The sequence below is a fragment of the Pinus tabuliformis genome, chromosome 3_1 (assembly GCF_031772625.1).
Source record: "Pinus tabuliformis cultivar Carrire ecotype Pingquan chromosome 3_1, CPIR1, whole genome shotgun sequence".
Classification (NCBI taxonomy): domain Eukaryota; kingdom Viridiplantae; phylum Streptophyta; class Pinopsida; order Pinales; family Pinaceae; genus Pinus; species Pinus tabuliformis.
In genome coordinates, this window is record NC_142301.1 from 791,767,613 (window position 1) to 791,789,138 (window position 21,526).

General features: G+C 39.9%; 1 protein-coding gene across 5 annotated transcripts in view; it reads left to right on the plus strand.

Moving 5' to 3' along the window:
• The first annotated feature begins 872 nt into the window (after positions 1-872).
• Positions 873-21,526, plus strand: part of LDA (limit dextrinase) — a 433,493-nt gene continuing 412,839 nt past the window's right edge. For 2 of the 5 annotated variants that reach the window (XM_089411947.1, XM_089411950.1), the window contains exon 1: positions 1,159-1,650. In XM_089411947.1, coding sequence (XP_089268073.1) covers positions 1,388-1,650 — 263 coding nt within the window. In that variant the 5' untranslated portion in view covers positions 1,159-1,387. The other 3 variants (XM_089411946.1, XM_089411948.1, XM_089411949.1) reach the window with 3 other exon arrangements.

Consider the following 21,526-nt stretch of genomic DNA (forward strand, 5'->3'; position numbering starts at 1 on the left):
GAATACTAATAAGTCAACCCACTCATTTGACCTCCAGAATCTCACAAAAATAGGGTAATGTTGTCCCTTAGGCAACACAGTGAGTTACCCTAAGGACTAATGCCCCTAACTCATGCATAGGGAGCATTTTAACTCTACTTGCTAGTTCCTAGGGAGCGTTACCTTGGCAAATAGGCCTGTGAACTAGGTCATGTCTTTAGTCAAACTGTCTTTCTCCTCTGAGTTGATGAGGAGGTCATTTTCTTGTATAACACACCCAAAATTATGAAGCTTGACAATTATAACCTGAATTTTCAAAAATTTATGCCTGATTTCGTCAAAATCGTGCCTTATTTTTTATTTATTTATTTATTTTTGGGAGAAAATGTCACCTCCTTAAATTCTAAAAAATAATATTTATATATGCCTTCCCCATTTTCAGTGATAATGATGTTGTAATGTTAATATTAAAATAAAAACATTTTTCTATTTCAATTCATGATTTTTCCATGATATTTTTAGTCATGATTTTTTTTTCAATATAAGTTAATAATAAAATTAACGTACATCCATATTAAATCTCTTGACATGTAAACCTCTTTTGAGTAAAAAAAATTTAATCTCTCCATATCTTGACTCACTCTACTAATTAATAAAGAAATAATGAAAAATATATTATCACTCCATTTTCAAAACAAAATAATATATATATATGTATTTTAAATCATTAAATTGGATTTTAACATGTAACATTTGCCATCGTAAGGGTTGATCTTGATTTGAATGCGGATCAGATCCATCAAAAGTTCTAAGAAAAGGACAAAAGTTTGCAAACTTACAAATCCCTCTCGGATGGGACATGCGGGAACTCCCAGCCATTTGATCACCTCCGAACCTCTGGGATGGGATATGCGGGAACTCCCAGCCATTTGATCTCCTCCGTCGGTTCAGTAGGACCAGCTCACGACGATTTCTGCAATGCCAGATGAAGAATTGATCATCGATCAATAATCAACCACCTGGTATCTATGCTCGCTAATTGTCGGCAAAGAAAATGAGTTTATTAAGTGGTGGTCACGGTTTCGATCCCGCTGCCATGTGAATTTCATCGTCCCACCCGCCAAACTTGCTTTTTAGTTCCACGGTCCGTGACTTGCCCGGTACGAAGTCCAATACTTATATTTCTCTAAAAATGATCGCATTTCATAAATTAGTCCGCATATTTATGCGCTTGAAGGATGCTTACAGGGCGTTAATACATTTGATATTTTATCAAATGAAATCTCTTACGTCCGTCAGTACTTATGCTGTAATCCTTTGAACCTTTTAGCTTCTTAGTGTTTGAAATTTATCTCGAAGTCTCGAGTTTGAATCTCTGTTTGCTTCCGTTTTCTTTTCGTTTTGAGGCATGGCAGCCGTTCCTTCTTGGAGCTCGCTTGCTCTCGTCCCACAAGAGAAACGGCTATTTCAAGCAAGCAGGGGAGTGCTTGCAGGTTTTCTCTACAAGCGGAATAAAGTAACTGTGTTCAAGAAGGCGTGGGATGGAGGATCCTCTGTAACAGATTCAAGAAATCGTAAATTAGGAGTTATTTGCTGCACGTCCATGCAGGACGCAACGTCTCAGCTTGGAGAGTCACCGGAATTTACTGTTGTGCGAATTCACTACAACAGGTTTGCCCTCACAATTCAACGATGTTTTTTATAATAAAATTGTATTTTCTTTCCATTATTTTCGCAACATTTCTCTCATTTCCGATTGGCAGATCAGCGAGGGCATAATGCTTAAATTTTTGACTGAATATTTTGCTTGGTTATTCCCTATTTTGTTAATGAACGGCGACTTCGGCTCACAGACCTATGCCTTCAGCAAAATTATGGGTATTATTTCTGGCTTGATTGATTCAGAACAAGAACCTGTAAAATCTTTAATGTAAGTCATCAGCTACTTTTAGAATACTAAAATTCAGCCCGGATCTTCGCCAATTGAAATCCTACGCACGGTTTTTTTTGCACAGGCCAATCTTTCAACGAAAGTGAAAGTATCTGGAGCATGATCATGGAGGTAATTAAAATTAATTTATTTTAAGCTCTCTTTTACTTGAAGAGAGAACTAAACGTGGGTGGAAAATATGAACAAAGTGTTTGGCAGAATTAAAAAATATCTGCTTAGGACCTTACCTTATTTCATCTAACATTGTGAAGTGGTCCTTACCTTAACAAAATTGATGGACAAATTAAAGTGCGAAGAAGAATCGAGATCACATAAATTCTGACTAGAGGAGCAGAGTAACGAGTAGATAAATCCATGCCATTCGAGCTGGGTTATGAGTAATTTATTTGCAGTCCACTATGATGTGCGATTTGTTTCCAGATAATTTCCCGCTATTTTACTCGACTTCTTTGTTTTTACAGAGTAGACTGTTATCTTACACTGTATAGTAAAATTTAGGGTAAACTTGCGTGCCCTACATATATCAATAAAAGTGTTTTCCTGTGAAGTTAGATGAAATGTGCGAAATATGCTTGTGCAAGGCTCACTTTGCACTATAACAGCTCAGTTGGCTTAATGGTTAAGAACATGGGTTTCCTCCCAAGAGGTCACCATTTCAAATCCAAAATGGGGTAGAGTATGTAAATCTTTGTAAATTTTAGTAGTCAAATTGCTATCTGGAGGTGGGTCTCTTGTCTCACAAACAAAGGGATTCTGGCCTAATACCGCTATCGGTGGCGAACAGTCAACCTTAACTATTTTGAGCATCAAATGCCCTTGTTCTCAGAAGAACAAGCGGCTTCACACCTTTCGAATGCCTAAAATGCAGCCATTCATGACTCGATATATGTCATTCGGCAATGACCTTCCGGCAGCAATGATTGGCAATGACTCCTGGCAATGACTTGGAGCAGCCGTTGCTTTAGCACCCAAAATATTGAAATAAACTAATAATGCAATAAAAGTAACTAAAACAATAAATACCGCCATCCATAAAATGAATAGGTGTACCTTGGGAAACGCAATATGGGAAAACCTACCTAGAATGTGAGGGATATGCCTTGCTCTTTTCTTCTCAAATATGGAATTCAAATAAAAGAAAGATGGACTCACTTTAGAGTTGCAATAGACACTGTGGCCTAAATGGCTACTATAGGGTCATCTGTGTCCTCTATTTTACTCACAATATTCAACTCCTTCGCTTTTCTCAATCATGGAACAACAAAGTCAATAAAATAGGATTGAAACGCCTTCCCTTCCCAGTGATCAAGTAATTAACATGTCTTCATAATTGTCTAGGGTTATGTTTCGGGTTTTTGCATGTCTTAACTTCCAATTAGAGTTCGGGTTATGGACCCTCTAGAATCTTTTTGAAATTCCACACATAACTAGCTCCACATGTGTGAGTAATGGGAGCTAATGTGGCATCCATGTAGTACCATGGTGGGTAAAAGCCTAAGTCAACTTGTGGGATGCATAACTTGCTTATTTAGACTCAATTTAGGTGATCTTTGCATTGTTGGAAAGCTTTCAATGAGTTGAACTATGTTGGAGTTTTGTGAACTTTGTTCACAAAATTTTGACCTCCAAAACAACCCTTTACCTGCCCTAAATGGGCTCTAGAAGTTTTAGGACCCCAAATCACCAAAATGGGCCCTACCTCTAAAATGGACTCTACAAGTTCATGGCTCCCATTTTTCCACTTAGAAAGTACCAAAATAAATGACAAAAATCATATAGTGATCCATTTTGGATCATATATCCTTGTTTTGGTAGCCTTTTGGTACCCAAAAGCTTTTAGTAAAGGAGATGACGAAATTCCCCCCTACCTACATTCTCCTTGGAGTACCATTTATCCTTGCTTTTAAGTTGTCCTTTTAGCCCAAATTCCTAGACTTGTTGCCTCGTCTAGTTGTTTTGGACTTATTTTGCATAATTTTGTCCTCTGCTAACTTACTATGAGCTTTTGGGCTAATCCTCTATGGTAGGTAGGACTTGCTCATCATTTTCTTCATTTAACATGGAAGGCTCGTAGAGTTTTAGATTCTCCACAAAGATGGAGGTACACAGGTCCTAGAGTTTGTAGGGATTATTACCTCCCTATTGTGACACTTTGAAAGGACTCTATTATAAAGCCTTGATCTTCTTACTAGGACCTTATAGCCTCTCTTTGTTCATTTGCAACTAGATTGACTCTCCTACCTTGAATGTCCTCTCAATGCCATGCTAGTCATGTTGGGTCTTGTACTTTTCTTGTGACTTCTTCAATGTCTTGTTCATTACTTTTGTTTGACCTCTTTTGGTGAATGGAAAGTTGTATATCTCCTCAACTCGGTGTGCATCTTCTCCCAAATTGTAGTCCAAAAGGCATTGAGAAATCTAGTATCTCTGTTTGAAATGATGCTACTTTTATTCCAAATTACACCCATATCCTTTCAAATAACGTGATTGCTACATCTTTTTCCCTAATGGTCTTTTAAGTTTCTACAAGGCATGAGAATGCACATCTTACTAAATATATTCATTGCCACAAACAAATAATCATGTCCTTTCCTTGTTCTGAAAAACCCACCCACAAAATTCATGGAGATGCTCTCCCATGGTCTAGTAGGTAATGATAATAGGTGGTATATACCTTGTTTCTTATTACTTGGTTTGTTGGTACAAGTATACATCCTTCAATGAATTGAGCTACATCTTACGCTTTGTGCTAACACCCATAACTTTGTAAGTTTTCCATTGTTTTCCCAACACCAAAATGACCTACAACTTTGGAGGTGTGAGCCCCTCTAATAAATTGCAATCCCTTAGGATCACAAGGCTTATCCAACTTGTAGAACAACTTGTCCTAGAGATTGTAACTAGTGTTGCTATCACCTTCTTCTTCATGAACTTGGCCTTGTACTATGGAAATACCTCTTTGAAGTCCTCATCTTCTATGAATTCCTTTGTAACTAGTGGTGCGCTAGATTGGAAGATTGAAGTTCTCTTGTTGATGCCGTTGCCAGTTGCTGTTGCTAGATCAAGTATAGGTCGAAGTTGCTATTGTTGGGTGTTGTTGCCTCAGGAAGTTGTATAGGGCCAAGATCAAAGTTTCTAAGTGAAGATTGAAGTCTTTAAAATAAGATCGAAGTTGCTGGGTCCAAGAAAGTGCCTCTACTACTGCTGCTGCTGCCAAGTCAAGTAGGATCATCTGCAAAGGAAGAAGAGGGTTGACTTGGTGTGGAGGAAAGTTTGTATCAAGGTGTAGAGTCTTGGAATATCTCAGGAAAACTATTGAAGGAAGAATTACTGACTGGGTTTTCCCCTAGAGAGGGTTTTTGCTCTGGTTGTGTGCCTATATCTGGTGTCCATTGATTTATGTTCTATTGCTTTGGTAATTGCCTGATGAACCAAAAGAAAGAAGATATAAAGAAACCTAATAAGAAATCAAGAACATCACAAGTAATTATCAAGTATAAAGAAAATCTTTCTGCCTTTCTGATTTTCTAACAAAATGAAGATGATTTGACTTTTGCAATGGCTACTTTTTGTCTACGCAATAGTCCAACAATCCATTTGACTCCCAAATGGCTAGTTTTGACTCCCAACGTTCCTCCTGAATAGAATTTAATGGCTAGTAAAAGTGTTAACTTGGCTAGATCTTCAATGCGCTTGATATTTTTGAGTATTTCGGCACATGGGTTTTGTCGAGCTAATTTTTTACATAACTTTAGATGTATTGCATGCCTCTTTATGCCAAGTCTCTTGACCCATATGTGCAACGTCATCATGCCTAGAGAGGGATCTCCAACGCCTTGGAGAATCTAAAGTGTCTGCCACCTGGGTATCATTTGATTGATTTTATAGACCCCTTTTGACGTATTGTACTAAGTTACCAAGATTCAGATACGGATCCAGATCCGGATCCGCCAATGTTTTGAAAAGTCAGGATGGGGATACGTGAAGGAAACAACAAGTACAAATATTATAAATATATTTTTATAATTTAAAAAATAAAAATTATAAATTTTATAATATATAGTTTATATGTATTTGTAAAATGTGATACTTATATAAAATAATTAATATATTCCATTAATAAGCCTAGAATTAATATATTATTTATGTTTTAAATTGGAAGTTTTCATACAAATTAAGTAGTTTATAATTAACGTAAAACATAATATTAACTATTATAAAAATTATTATTATTATTATTATTATCATCATAAATTACCTATTATAAAAAATATTTAATTATTATAAATTAAGTTAAAGAACAAAACTATTTAGATTCCTTTATAAAGTGAATTGGATTAGAAATCTAATAACATAAAGTATCCGAACCAAACACTTGGGAGTTAGGAATTTAAAACCCACATTAAGTATTTTGTGGGTAGAATAAATTTGTGGGAACTGGCGGTTAATAATTGCATGACACACCAATGGGATTTTGAATAATATGTCAAATGTCCATTTGAATAATTGTTTGATGCACCTATGTTCTGACAGACATTTATTAATATGTCTGGACTCTGCACATGTTGTTACCCAACAGGTCTGATCGACGCACCAGAATCGATCAAGCCACCACCGTAGAACACATGATTTTGTAGGTTTGGCTTTACTACCAAGGGTTCATTATTTTTGAAAGTGACTCTTAAACTGCACAATGTAGATCCCAATGTATTCGGATCCGGATCTGTATCCGATCCGGGGATCTACAAATCTAAGCACCTAGCCCCAAGGATCTGGTAACTTAGATATTATATGTCAAATTCTATTAAGATATGCCCTTGTTATGCCACCTAGAAACCATACGTACTGTTGAAACTTGAGCCACCTTTGACCACCATTTTCTCAATGACGCCTTCATATTTTGGAAAAATCTCAGTGTGGTATGTCATCTAGCTTTTTTGCTGAGCATTTTGAGACTAAGTTGACTTTTGGCCTTTCGGGACCACATGCATCGAGAAATGTGATTTGTTTTGTGGGATTTGAAAATGTTGATTTTGTGAGATTGCCATGTTGAGAACTGGCGAAGGAAAATTGCACCAAGGCCAAAGCAACATATAGACTCTATGAGTCATAACCATGCAGTAAGACATAGGTGCACCCTGACATGGGTTGGACGGTCCTTAAACTAGTGATCACCCTTACATAAGTAGGCTCCTCTAAAACCATGAGTCCCCTTAGGATCCATTCAAGATCCTCCGATCCTATACGGGACAAAGAGACCCAAGACTTATCCTAAAAAGACAGGCCATGGTTGACAAGTACAAGGTTTAGGACACCTAATACAATGATTCACATGGTTGTTACTGTTAGTTTTTGGTAGCGTTGGAAGTGCTCTAGCCTTGAAAATTGGTGGAGAGGCTAAGGCACATGAGTTCTAAAGAACCCAAAAACCATTTGGTGAAATTCCACATGGATTTTATTTTATTAAAATAATTAATATTTTTAATGGAGTTCCTAAGTCTAAACTTAGGGAAATTAAAATATTAATGGGTATTAATCAAAATATGGGTGAGAATGATCTAGAAGGTAGATCAAGTCATGTTTTAATCTTAGCCGTTGATTATAGACTTAATCTCGGCCGTTGAAGACTCAATAGGAAAAGTATAAAATGGAGGCTTGGGGTTCATTTGGAAACAGAGAGAGAGAGAGAGAGAGAGAGAGAGAGAGAGAGAGAGAATTGATCTGGAGTTCAATTTCTCAGGCTAGGATGCTAAGAAATTAAAAAAAGTGATCTTTTAGCAGTAGAGGGGTAGAGAGAATCCGAAAGGACTTTCCGGAGAACGCTGACAAAGAGGCGAAGAGAGCTTGTAGAGAGGCAGCGCAGTAGCCGGGAGAGCTGACACCTGGGCCAACGTAGTCCTGATGCAGAGCCAGAAAGGCCTGTGGAGAGTAGAAAAGTTGCCTGTCACGCAGAATCCAAAATTGCCGGAATTGTCGGGAATTGCCGGAACAGCCGAGATAGCTGATGCAGAGGGCAGAAAAGCTGACGCAGGGCCAACACAAAAAAAGTTGGGGTTAGCCAGTCTTGTTGGCGGATTAGTTGGAATTCTGCCAGGTGAAGTGAGGTAAAACTCACTCAGATTTTCGCCAACATTTTTCTCTGTAAAGGATTGCTAGATGAGCATCCTAGATTTGTATTCAGATATTTCTCCTGCATAATAATAAACCCTCAAAATCGCTGTACCGGTTTTCTTGCATTGGCTTTTTCCGGGGACTATTGTGTCCAAAATTAAGTGTGCCCTATGTATCTTGTTCTTTGCTCTGTTTTCCGTTTCATGAGATCAAATATTTAATTAGTGTAGGCTGCAGAAGTAATTTGCTTCAATATTCAGAAGAATAACTTGATGAATGTAATTTAAAAATCAAGTAGGTGAAGTAGATTTAGATTTGTTGCAATAGGGGTTCCTTCAGTGTAGGAATTTTCACATGGTATCAGAGCATTGATTTTGAAACATGAAGAGCAGATCAAGTGCTGAGTAGTGAGGTTGAAAGTTGCACTTGGCAACAATTCGAATCCCCTTGAAGGGATTGCGCAGTCCTTGCTGGGAAGCAGATCCGAGGAAATCTCTCTCTGAGTGAGACGACATGAGGTACGATTTCCAGTTCGTGAGTTTGCAGAGGCAGAGGGAGTGACGCAGAGCCTCAACGTAGTGCTTGAAGGGCGCAGTTTCTGCCGGGGCAGAAATCCGTTGGAAAAGAACGAAGACACGTAGAAGGGGAATTTTCTCCTCAGAAAACTTTTCGCTAGAAAGTTCAAATTTCTCACTTGCTGAGCAGTGAGCAGTGTTAAGTAGTGACTAGAGGAGTCAATTCGACAGTTGGGTGAAATAGCATTGCATGGGCTTAGTGATCAGGACAGGTTGGAAGGAGCTTCCAACTGTCATATGGAAGACCAGAATCTTAGCTGTTCTAGAGGAATATGATCTAGAGGCCTACGTCAATAGTGTTGTAGCTGTTCCTGCTGACAATGATAAAAAGAAGTACAAGGCCGAGTAGGGGAAGGCAAAGAGGCTCATTCTCGATGGAGTTCGAGATCATGTGGTCTCACACTTGGAGGGCAAGGATACAACCCGAGGGATGTGGGAAGCCTTGTATTCTCTGTATGAAGGCTCTTCCGAACAACAAAAAATGTATTTAGAGTAGAAGTTGCAGTGGACCTTGATGCAGAAAGGAAAAGGGGTGAACCTCTATATTCAACGTGTTCAGGACACCAGAGACCAGCTTGTTGCAGTGGGGTCCCACTCCTTAGCCAACCACGATGGTTTGGATAGCCTTGAATGGAGTCTCGGATGAATGGAAAGTTTTCGTCCAAAACATATTGGGTAGGGAAAAACTACCTTCATGGGAGGAGATGTAGACGGCTCGTCAATAGGAGGAGTTAAGGAGGGACCTAGTGAAGGTCAACCTCAATGGCAACAGCGGGAGTGGCACAAAGACGAAGGAGGAGGAGGAAAACATAGCTCTAGCATCGAAGGGACAACGAAAGCCGAAGCGGAAGGACATTTCGAAGGTGAAATGTTTTAGATGTGGCGAGATGGGTCTATTAGAATATTCCTATTTAGTATTTAATGCTCATTCTTTTTAGCTGTTGCTATTTTTATTCTTTTAGCAGTTTCTTAGATGAAACTGAGTGTTTCCATATTCTACATAGAAACCTGATGTTTCTATTATTGTAAATATCTCTGTATTATCATTGAGCTGTTTGCTCATTCTGAATTAATTCATTCGACATTCTTTTATGGTATCAGAGCAAGGTTAAGAGATTTCTTGAACAGCTATTCTCTCTGCATCCTAATCTCTTGAGTTCTTTCTTTCATTCATTTCTAAGGTCGAGCCCTCTGTAAGCCAGGTAGCCTTCACTGAGTCTTAGCCTCGGCTTTGCTCACTGTGATAAAAGCTTACAGTCGTCTATCTCGATACAGAAATGAATTCTGCTCCTACATTATCATTTTTTTGAGAAACTCTTGGATCTGGTCGGTGATCGGTTCGTGGGCGCGGGATTCGTGAACTGCATCATTCTCGCCATATTCGTCAATTCCGGCGGCTTTCCGGCTCGGAATCAATCGCCTGAATCTGGAACCCTTGGAGGTTCAGCAGATAAGATTATGCAATTGCATCCAATATATTTTGTATTGGCATTATCATCCTTCCTCGAACTGTCGTCATCGTGTTCGTCTGCCCGAAATCCGTCGTTATCGTGTCATTCTACACGAAATACACAAGGAAACGTAATACGTGCAGCATAAATCCTATCACGGACTGGAACCAGGTCCAGTGCTATTAACTGGACCGAGATCTTCTGGCCTGTCCCCGGAGTGCACGACGAATCACCGGCCACGACGAGACGAAAATTGTAAAGCAAAGTCTTCTTCGAATTTTCGGGGGTTTTGTTCTGAATCTGCGAATCAATTATAAATAGCGGAAAGCTTTACTGATAATAGAGGAACATCGCAAAACCGAAAGTTGCAGAAGCGTACGTGGTTGAACCATCTTGCACGTTCTTGCTTCCAGTAACCACGATGATGTGTCTCTTACTGCTTTTCTGAGGCGCTGCTGCTACTGCTTCCCCGATCGTTCGATAATTGCCAGAACCGTCTTGGGCAACGATTACGTTGGCTTTCTTGGACGTCGACTGCAACAGCCTTCAGTCCCTGACTGATAACCATTCCAGAAATACATGACCGAGAGTCCGTGCAGGTGAAAATTTCGGTTCTGTGGTCAAGGGTTGTAGTCTCCGGTCTTAAACAGTTTTTCGTGTCTTGCTGATTCAAAAATATATAGCGCTCATATCTCTGTGGATATATATTTTTGCAGGGTAAATATATATATATATATATATATATATATATATATATATATATATATCTATATATATATATATATATATATATATATATATATATATATATATATATATAGTTTTCTTAAACCTGTCTCGCAGAACAAATTCTGCTTTGATTTGCACCAGGATAAGCGAGCAGCTACATTTTGTGTCAGACCTCTGTATTGTCTTTGGGAAAATGGCCACGCTCACCAATCTGATGTTAGAAGGAAATCAACGCTTTAATGGCAGCAACTATAACATTTGGAAACAAAGAATGTTGACCATTTTTGAATACAGGCGTCTTGATCAGCGCATTTTGGGCAAAGAGCTTCGTCCCAGTACAGCTGGTACCGATCAAGATAAATTTGATGATCGAAATCGAGAGGCTGTTATGCTTCTCAAGCTCTCTGTCGCTGATGATCAGTTACCACAGATTCCTTCTGGCAAGACAGCTGCCGAGATTTGGCAACAGTTGAAAGAACTGCACGAAACATCTGACAAAAGCAGAGCTTTTTTCCTCAAAAATCAGTTGTTCTCCATCATGATGGACGAACATATGTCTTTACAGGAACATCTCAACAAAATTAAAGACATTCGAGATCAGCTCGAAGCTATTGGTAGGACCATGGAGGAAGAAGATATGGTAGTCATTACTTTGAAAAGTCTACCGAAATCTTATGAACATTTCATAGAAACAGTCAACATTACCACCACAAATGTTGATCTGAAGTTTCCAGAGCTATGCACCAAACTCCTGCAGCAGGATCGGTGGAAACAACAGTTTGGTAGTGGTGCTTCATCAGTGTCTTCGGAACATGCATTTGCTGCAAAATATCAGTCCTCTCAGTCCTTTCAACAGAAAGGCTCTTCTCAGCCTTTTGATCCTGCTAGGAAGAAAAGTGTGCAGTGTAATTACTGTCACAGGTTCGGTCACATGAAGAAAGATTGCCGGCAGAGGATTGCTTCTGAACAGAAGAAACAGGGAGGGCCCCATCAGACAACAAATGTTGCAGAACATTCCGAGCAGACAGATTCTGCCTTTTACGCCTTTATGGCTAAAAGGTCTTCAGATCATGTTCCTTCCTCTGCATGGTACATTGATTCTGGTGCATCGCGCCACTTCTCTCACAGGCGTGACTGGTTTATTGACTTCTCACCTTTCAGTGATTCCGTGGTATTTGGCGGAGGTGAAAAGTACACAGTAGTTGGCAGAGGTACAGTTCAAATTCAGTCTGGTGGGCGCACTCTCATATTCCTGAATGTACACTATGTTCCTGGTATAGAAATTAATCTGCTATCTGTCAGCCAGATTATGAGGAATTCTCCTCAGCTTGATGTAGTGTTCAGTGCCCACAAGTGCTCCATTATTGACAGGGAGACTAGTTTAACAGTTGCTGTTGGCCTAGAGGACCATGGTCTATACAGGCTACTTGACACCAATGACTCTCCAGAAGTGGCTCTAGCAGCACGTATCTCTCCTATCAGCACTCTATGGCATCAACGATATGGGCATCTAAATATGCAGTATCTCTCTCAGCTCTCTCGGGAGGGACTTGTGTCAGGATTACCTGATATTCAGACTCAGTAGTTGGGGGTATGCAGCGCCTGTCAAGCGGGAAAGCAACATCGGTCTTCATTCAAAAATGGAGAATCTTGGCGCGCATATAAGGTACTTCAGTTACTTCATGCTGATATTTGCGGTCCTATGAATACAGCTTCTATCACTGCTTGCAAATATTTTTTACTTATTGTAGATGATTTCAGTAGAAAGATGTGGGTGTATTTTCTAAAAAATAAATCTGATGCTCTTAGTACCTTTCAGAAGTTTAAAACCTTAGTGGAAAAAGAATCTGGTTGTAACATCATGACCCTTAGGACCGACAATGGGGGGGAATTTTGTTCTTCAGCGTTTGCCAACTTCTGTGATATTCATGGCATCAAACGTCAATTAACCACACCTTACACTCCTCAGCAGAACAGTGTTGTCGAGCGTCGCAACCGCACGGTTGTTGAAATGGCTCGTTCCATGCTACAACACAGGAGTGTTCCAAACAAATTCTGGGCTGAAGCAGTATTTACTGCTGTTTATCTTCTTAACCGATCTCCCACTCAGGCTGTTACAGGGAAGACTCCTGAAGAGGTTTTGTCTGGCCGTAAGCCTAAGATCAGCCATCTCAAAGTATTTGGCTCAGTTGCATATGTTTGGATTCCAGCTGCTAAGCGCTCTAAGTTGGATTCCAAAAGCCAGAAACTCATGATGACAGGGTACAGTGATCATCACAAGGCCTATAGGCTGATAGATATAGCCACTGGTCGTCTTAGCTTCAGTCGGGATGTAGTATTTGATGAAGACAGAGGATTCTTTCAGTCTTCTTCTTCTGAGGATCAGCCTCACAGTGTTCTTCTTCCGGTCGGTCCACCTGATGGGAGGGATGATGTAGCATCAGTATTTGATAATACTCTATCTGAGCTTCCTCCAGAAAATAACCCTCCTCTTGCGGCCCCTATTGCTCTTGAGTCTTCTCCACCTCCTCCTGATATTGGTTCCTCTACTCCTGATATTGGTTCTTCTACTCTTCGGCCTAAATGGTGGGCTAAAACCATTGGTGATCTCCGGGATGATGAGCTCCTTGAAGGTAGAACTTCTAGACATAAGAACAGACAACAGTCTACAGTCAATTTTGCTCTTATGGCTAACCTACACAGTATTTTTGAGCCTCAAACCTATTCAGAGGCTAAGGGTACATCTGAGTGGGAACAGGCTATGGAAGCCGAATTCCAGAGTCTTCAGAAGAATCACACATGGACACTTTCTGATCTTCCTGAAAAAAAAAACCCATAGGCTGCAAATGGGTGTATAAAGTGAAATACAAAGCTGATGGAACCATAGACAAGTATAAAGCTCGTCTTGTGGCTCGAGGGTTCTCATAGAAGGAAGGCATTGACTATGAGGAGACTTTTTCTCCTACAGCCAAGATGAGTACCATAAGGCTTATGCTTGCCCTAGCAGCTCAGTTCAATTGGAAAGTTCATCAGATGGATGTAAAGAGTGCTTTCCTAAATGGTGATCTTCAAGAAGAAGTCTACATGACGCAGCCTCCAGGATTCAAGGTTGCTGGTCAAGAACAGAAAGTGTGTCGGTTAGCTAAAGCAATCTATGGATTGAAACAAGCTCCTCGGGCTTGGTACATGAAAATTGATCAGTACCTGACAGATCAGGGTTTTCAGCGGAGTCCATCTGATGCAAACCTGTATATCAAGCATACTGGTGATGATATCTTGTTTGTGGTTGTCTATGTGGATGATCTTATCATTACTGGCAGCTCTGCACATTTGATCCATGGGATCAAACAAGATTTATGCAGAACTTTTGAGATGACAGACTTGGGACTTCTTCATTACTGTCTGGGGGTTGAAGTTTGGCAGACTGAAAATCCGATCTTTCTCTCTCAGTCCAAGTATGCCAAAAATCTTGTGGACAGGTTCAGAATGCAGGATTGCAAACCGGCCACGACTCCTATGGAACCAGGGCTCAAACTTTCCGCATAGTCATCCTCTCCCCTTGTGGATGAAACTTTATTTAGGCAATTAGTGGGCAGTCTCATCTATCTTACTGCTACCAGACCTGACATCAGTTTTGCAGTAAGCTACATTTCCCGCTTCATGTCAGCTCCTAAAGCTGATCATTGGCAAGCAGCAAAGCGTGTGCTACGATATGTGCGTGGCACTTCTGATTATGGTCTCCTATACACTCAAAGTTCCAAACCTATACTTCGTGGTTACACTGATTCTGACTGGGCCGGTTCGGTTGATGACCGTAAATCTACAGCTGGGTATGTGTTTAGTCTAGGATCCGGTGCTGTTACTTGGACTAGTAAGAAGCAACAGGCAGTGGCTCTCTCCTCAACAGAAGCAGAGTATCGGGGAGCAGTTAAGGCATCCTGTGAGGCAGTTTGGCTTCGACGTATGCTTGCAGATATGCATGTTTCCCAGACAGGGCCTACTTCTTTGTTTTGTGATAATCAGGGAGTGCTCAAACTTGCCAAGAATCCAGTCTTTCATGAACGAACAAAGCATGTGGAAACTCATTGCCACTACATTCGCCAGCTTGTTGAAGACGACTCAGTTCAGTTGCAATATGTTCCCACAACAGAGCAGCCCGCCGACATTTTCACCAAGCCTCTTGGTCCTGATAAATTTGTAAAATTCAGAGGGTCTATTGGTGTTGTAAATAGATTGAGCATTAAGGGAGGGTATTAGAATATTCCTATTTAGTATTTAATGCTCATTCTTTTTAGCTGTTGCTATTTTTATTCTTTTAGCAGTTTCTTAGATGAAACTGAGTGTTTCCATATTCTACATAGAAACCTGATGTTTCTATTATTGTAAATATCTCTGTATTATCATTGAGCTGTTTGCTCATTCTGAATTAATTCATTCGACATTCTTTTATAGATGGGTCACATTGCATCTCAGTGTCCTTTGAAGCAAAAGGATAAGGACAAGAAGCATGATCCAAAGGTTGCAACCGCAAAGATAGACGAGGAAGAGTATGCCATGATTTCCCACGCATCTCCAGGAGGGAGATGTGGCGATATTGAGCTGTAGTTGGGGGACTACATGTGGGTAGGATCCTTGAGGAGTCCACCTCTTGGATCAATTCCTTGTTACGAGAGTCCAAGATTCAACAATAACGAGAGGACTTAGTGTCAGATGATGTAGTAGAGTGTTTGGAGGACAGATGCAGTAGGTGGGGACCAGAGACTGATAAGTGCAGAGCAAGGTTGGCAGCAGTGAAAAAGTCAACAATAGCGCAGAAGATTCAGTGGGTCAGAGACTAGAGCAGTCAGATTCCAACATTCATGGTATTATGCCGAACATAGTTAAGTTCAGTTAATTTTGGATGTTTTTCAGTTGCTTCTCTCAGCAACTGAGTTGCAGTATGAATGTAGTGTTAGCAGTGGCAGTGCTAGCAGCATAACAGATGCAGTGTTTGAGAGGGAGCTGTAGTAAAGATGCAGAAGTGGCAATGGCAGTGTCATGGGCAACAATACAGTAGCAACAACAACACAATGTTGGTGGCAGCAACAGTGCAGAAAGGAGGTGCTTCAGAAACAGAGCAACATGCAGGTGGACATTGTTTCTAGAGCACTTTCCTCACTAAGAGGGAGTGTTAGTTTTTGGTAGCATCAGAAGTGCTCTAGCCTTGAAAATTGGTGGAGAGGCTAAGGCACATGAGTTCTAAAGAACCTAGAAACCGTTTGGTGAAATTCCACCCGGATTGTATTTTATTAAATTAATTAATATTTTTAATGAAGTTCCTAAGTCTAAACTTAGGGAAATTAAAATATTAATGGGTATTAATCAAAATATGGGTGAGAATGATGTAGAAGGCAGATCAAGTTATGTTTTAATCTTTTAGCCGTTGATTAGAGACTCAACCTCGACCATTGAAGACTCAACAGGAAAAGTATAAAATGGAGGCTTGGGGTTCATTTGGAAACACAAAGAGAGAGAGAGAATTGATTTGGAATTCGATTTCTGGGGCTAGGAAACTGAGAAATTCGAACTAAGTGCTCATTCAACAGCAGAGGGGCAGAGAGAATCCGGAAGGACTTTCCAGAGAATATTGATAGAGAGGCGGAGAGAGTTTGCAGAGAGGCAACGTAGTAGCCGGGAGAGTTGAAGCTGGGCCAGTTTGGGCCCATGCAGTCTTGACGCAGAGCAGAAAAGCTGCCTGTCACGCAGAATCCAGAATTGTCGGAACAACTGGGATAGCTGACGCAGAGGGCAGAAAAGCTGCTGCAGGGCTGACGCAAGGCCTACGCAGAAAAGTTGGGGTTAGCCAGTCTTGTTGCTGGATCAGCCGGAATTCTACCGGGTGAAGTGAGGTAAAACTCACTCAGATTTTCCGCCAATATTTTTCTCTGTAAAGGATTGCTAGATGAGCATCCTAGATTTGTATTTAGATATTTCTCCTGCATAATAATAAACCCTCAGAACTACTGCACCGATTTTCTCGCATTGGGTTTTTCCGGGGACTATTGTGTCCAAAAATAAGTGTGTCCTATGTATCTTGTTCTTTGCTCTATTTTCTATTTCATGAGATCAAATATTTAATTAGTGTAGGCTGCAGAAGTAATTTGCTTCAATATTTAGAAGAATAATTTGATGAATGTAATTTAAAGATCAAGTAGGTGAAGTAGATTCATATTTGCTGCAGTAGGGGTTCCTTCAGTGTAGGAATTTTCACAGTCACAAGGCTTTTGACTTGTGATCTTGCGCTTACAATGGTGATATGCAAAGTGCAAAAATGTTGTATACCTGTTGACATGAGGGGTAAAAGATCCCATTAAGGAAAGTTGTCTTCACATCCATTTGATGTATCTTCCATCCCATAAATGAAACCAAAGACATAATAGTTTTATCTTCTGCTGCCCCATTTAATATGATATTAGAGGGAGGTTACATTTCTTATTTAGAGAGTCCCAAAATCTCTTCGGCTTCTTCAAATTCTTTGGTCAGAGATGTTTGGCCCTTTACATGTAGGAGACCTTTTATCTTTGTTCTTATTCCATCCAATCACCTCCTAGGCCATCCCCCACTCAATATATTACTTCCTTCTTTACGAGTCTTTGTTTTGCTCGAGGCACCAAGAGATAGATGGATAGTGGCCTAGGTCTAGACTGTAGATCAATATGCCCTTGGAGGATCATCCACAGTTCACAGAGGCCTTAACAGCTTAGCCAATCTAGACCTTGCACCAACAGTCAGGGGAGATTGTCCCGACTTTAGAAATGCACCTCCTTGTCTAGACAACAAAACGCAACATGTCATCCACCTCTTCTTTCGCTGCTTCTTCTTTGCAACCCCTTATCTTGAGCTTCCTCTACTTGACCTTGGATGCTAGGAGGGATAGATCTTGACCTAATAGACTATGCGACACATTGTTCATTGACTATTTCCATTTTCCATAAACTGGATCTGCTTATATTGTACATCTTTGTTTCAGAGTAACCTCTATTTATGGAGTCTACATGTCATCTCCCATTAGGGGAATTTTGAAGTCTAAAGTGGGCCTCCTAAGGAACTTATAAAATAATAGTGGAAATAATAAAATAAGATTAGATTACGTCATCAAATTTTAGAGGGAAAAAAAGAAAAAACTACTTTTTTCAACTCCTATTTTCAACTTATCTCCCTATGGGTTTACTCAAAGTTCAAGCGGGAGCACTCGTTGGATGCAAAATTTAATTCTTCATCCAAAGAGTACCCATGTTGCATTCTTTCGATGGACCCCGCTACACAAAAAATGAGAAATACATGAAAAAACGTGACTGCAATCACGTTTTTTCATGTATTTCTCATGACTACACGAAAAATGAGAAATACATGGAAAAAACGTGATTTCAATCACGTTTTTCCATGTATTTCTCATTTTTCGTTTAGCAGGGTCCATCAAAAGTATGCAACATGGACACTCTTTGGATGAGGAATTAAATTTTGCATCTAATGAGTGCTCTCACTTGAAATTTGAGTTAAACATTAGGGAGATAAGTTGAAAATACGAGTTGAAAAAGTAGTTTTATTATTTTATTATTTTTATTATTTTTTAATCTTTTTATTTTTTTACTCCAAAAATGGTGAATCATCCCCCATGGTTGACATCATCATCTTGAATCCTATTGGTTTTTATAAAGTTTATTTTGGTTGTACATTTTTCTTAGGAGGCCCATTTTAGACCTCAAAATTACTCTAATGACATGCTTTGGATTATATTTACATTCTTGCTTTCTACATTCTATTTTTATCGGAGCCACTTTAACACTTCTACTTTGTATTGACATCATTGTATTTAGTAGTCCGTTTGACCTACTTTAGTAGTCACTTGTTGGACAATAATAATGTTATCTTATCTAATAGAAGTATACTTGGAAATTGGAGGAAATGTCTCCTTGTAGTCCACTCCCACTCTCTGGGAGAACTTTCTTGCTACATCATTCTTCATGACAGAGATGTACTCCACCATTGCATCCTTCCATACTTGTACATCTACTGCTTCTTGAAAGCTAGAAGGCTTGGAATCTACAATGCTGCTCAACAATGCCATATAGTTTGGAAACTTCTTTGGAGGTCCTCTTTCTTTGAATGTGCTCCAAGGAGTCTCAACATTGCTCCTAAGCATCCCTCAATGCTTGAGTGAACCATTGGGGTTTCCTGATAGATGTGAAAGGGGTTCTTGTCTCCCTTTCTTCAATTAAAGGCTGTTGTACTCCTCTAGAAATCGTTTGTCACCCCAACTAAATATTTTAAGTTTCTTGCTTCTCATCCTCTGTCGCTAGAATAGGCTCACGGGACTTCCTAGATGCAAAGTTTTCTTAACTTTACATCTTTTCTCATGGTTGTCTTCCTCTATTATGGGATAAAGACCTTGTAAGCTTTTGAAGTCTCGCCATGCTTGTTGTTTGAGAAAGCATCATTGGCGTGCTCGCAAAGCGTGCACCCTTTGCTTACACCATACGACTCAATACTAATCTCTGGAAGACCTGTGACTATCTCCCTTAGAATAGGGAATGCCTTGTGATGTTATCCTATGCTACAACTCGCATAAGCTATCACTGTTATGTGTTGTTGAGAAATCTAGAGGGCTACAATTAGGATGATTTCTCTTAAACTTGATAACTGCTTGTGATGTATTTTTTCTTTTTCTTAATTATTAGCTTCTTCTCTTATTATTTTGTTGTTCTTATCATTAAACAACTACCAAAACAAGAAGATCAACAATACACAAGAACACAAGATGTAGGCTGCAAGCCAGGGCCAAAACCTCTCCACTTGAGAGGAAAATCCACAAATATCTTCTCTTATAGATTCTTCAAATGACGAATTTCAAAACCTCTAGACCAAGACCAATACCCTTCCAAGACCAAGCCAGACCTTCTTGATGATGTGCTTATTCTATCCAAGTCAAACCCAGTCAAATCTCTTCTAGTTGCATAATTTCGACCCCCAACTATAGAATTTTGGCCTCCACTGCAGGTCTAAAATTTTTGGCCCCTGCAACAGTTACTGCTTCCACACGTGTGAGCAATTTTAGGGCTTCTAAGGCTTCCTTTGACCTTCACTTGGGTTGCTTCTCCTTCTAGCACTTGTAGGTGACCTAAGAGCCCTTTCTTCTACCTGCTTTATGTATCTTTCACAACTTCGACCTTGTAGGTGCAAAACCCTAGCCTTCGTTTTGTACGTGTGTGTGTGTGTGTGAGAGAAATAACCCAAGAACTTTGTCCTTCGCCCTTCTATCCTTCTTCACTTGCCTTTCTTTTGCTTCTCCTTCGCTTGGATGATGAGAAGTGAGTGAGTGTCCATAGGAGGTCGAGTTCCCTCCTATATATAGGCTTCCAAGGAGGATGACATGCCCTAATGAGGCCGACTTCTTAGTTGCCAGACCGACTTGGTCTTGGAGGGTATTTTGACACTTTTAAATACAAAAATAATTCTTTTGACATGTTACAATGTGCCCAATTGGGTCTTCTTCATATGACAATAACTCTATTGACTTCTTGATACTAGGACAAACTGTAGAAGCACTCAATGGGTGCGCTTGACCTCCAAATAAAATGAATTTGAGCATGAAACCCATGCTTGCAAAAATAAAAATAATAATTTATTTCTTTTTACAATATACAAGAATCAAGAGTACATTTTACATTTATGAAGAGCGAACCTAGTTACACATTTCAACACTCCCCCTTAACTAGGGAGGTATTCATAATGGTACATGGACATTCTCGAACTGAAGAGATCTCATAAGAAGAGTTAGATTGGTAAGCCATCTTACAAGCCATCATTTTAACTTATCTCTTTGCATCTCTTCATACCGACCAACATTGTCACATAACAAGGCATTGACTAACAACTCTCTCTCTCCACAAGATTAGAGAACAATGCTGGCGAGACCAATGACTGATAAACACCATCGTCATTGTCTCTCAAGGCGCATACCCCACCCGGGTGTTCAAGGGGTATGTCCTTTTAGGACAATTCCTGTCTTGGAATAACACATCCTCAAGGAAATTCCTCTTTGACTACTCTTACCTATTAGATGCCCTACCTCATCCTCAAAGAGTATTGGAAACCAGATGCTTACCAAATCCTCCATTCTTTCTTCACAAAGTGAAGACAAGAATGATGTGTTTATCTCTCCCTCCCAACTAGGGAGGATATATCAACCAATCCAAGCTTGTTTCTCAAATACACAAGATTCTTATTAGCAAGAGAATTTGTCAAAATGTCAACTACCTGCTCATCGGTGGAGATATAATGTAGCTGCAACACTCCATCTTGCACCAACTTTCGTGATTAGAGCACAATGCTGGCGAGACCAATCACTGATAGACACCATCATCATTGTCTCTCAAGGCACATCCCCCACTTGGGCGTTCAAAGGGTATGTCCTATTAGGACAATCCCTGTCTTGGAATAACATATCCTCAAGGAAATTCCTCTTCGACTACTTTTACCTATTGGATGCCCTACCTCATCCTCAAAGAGTATCGTAACCTCGATATATTGTAGTTGCAACAATCCATCTTGTACCAACTTTCGTGATAGAAGCACAATGTTGGTGAGACCAATGACTAATAGACACCATCATCATTGTCTCTCAAGGCACATACCCCACCCAGGTATTCAAAGAGTATGTCCTTTTAGGACAATTCCTGTTTTGGAATAAC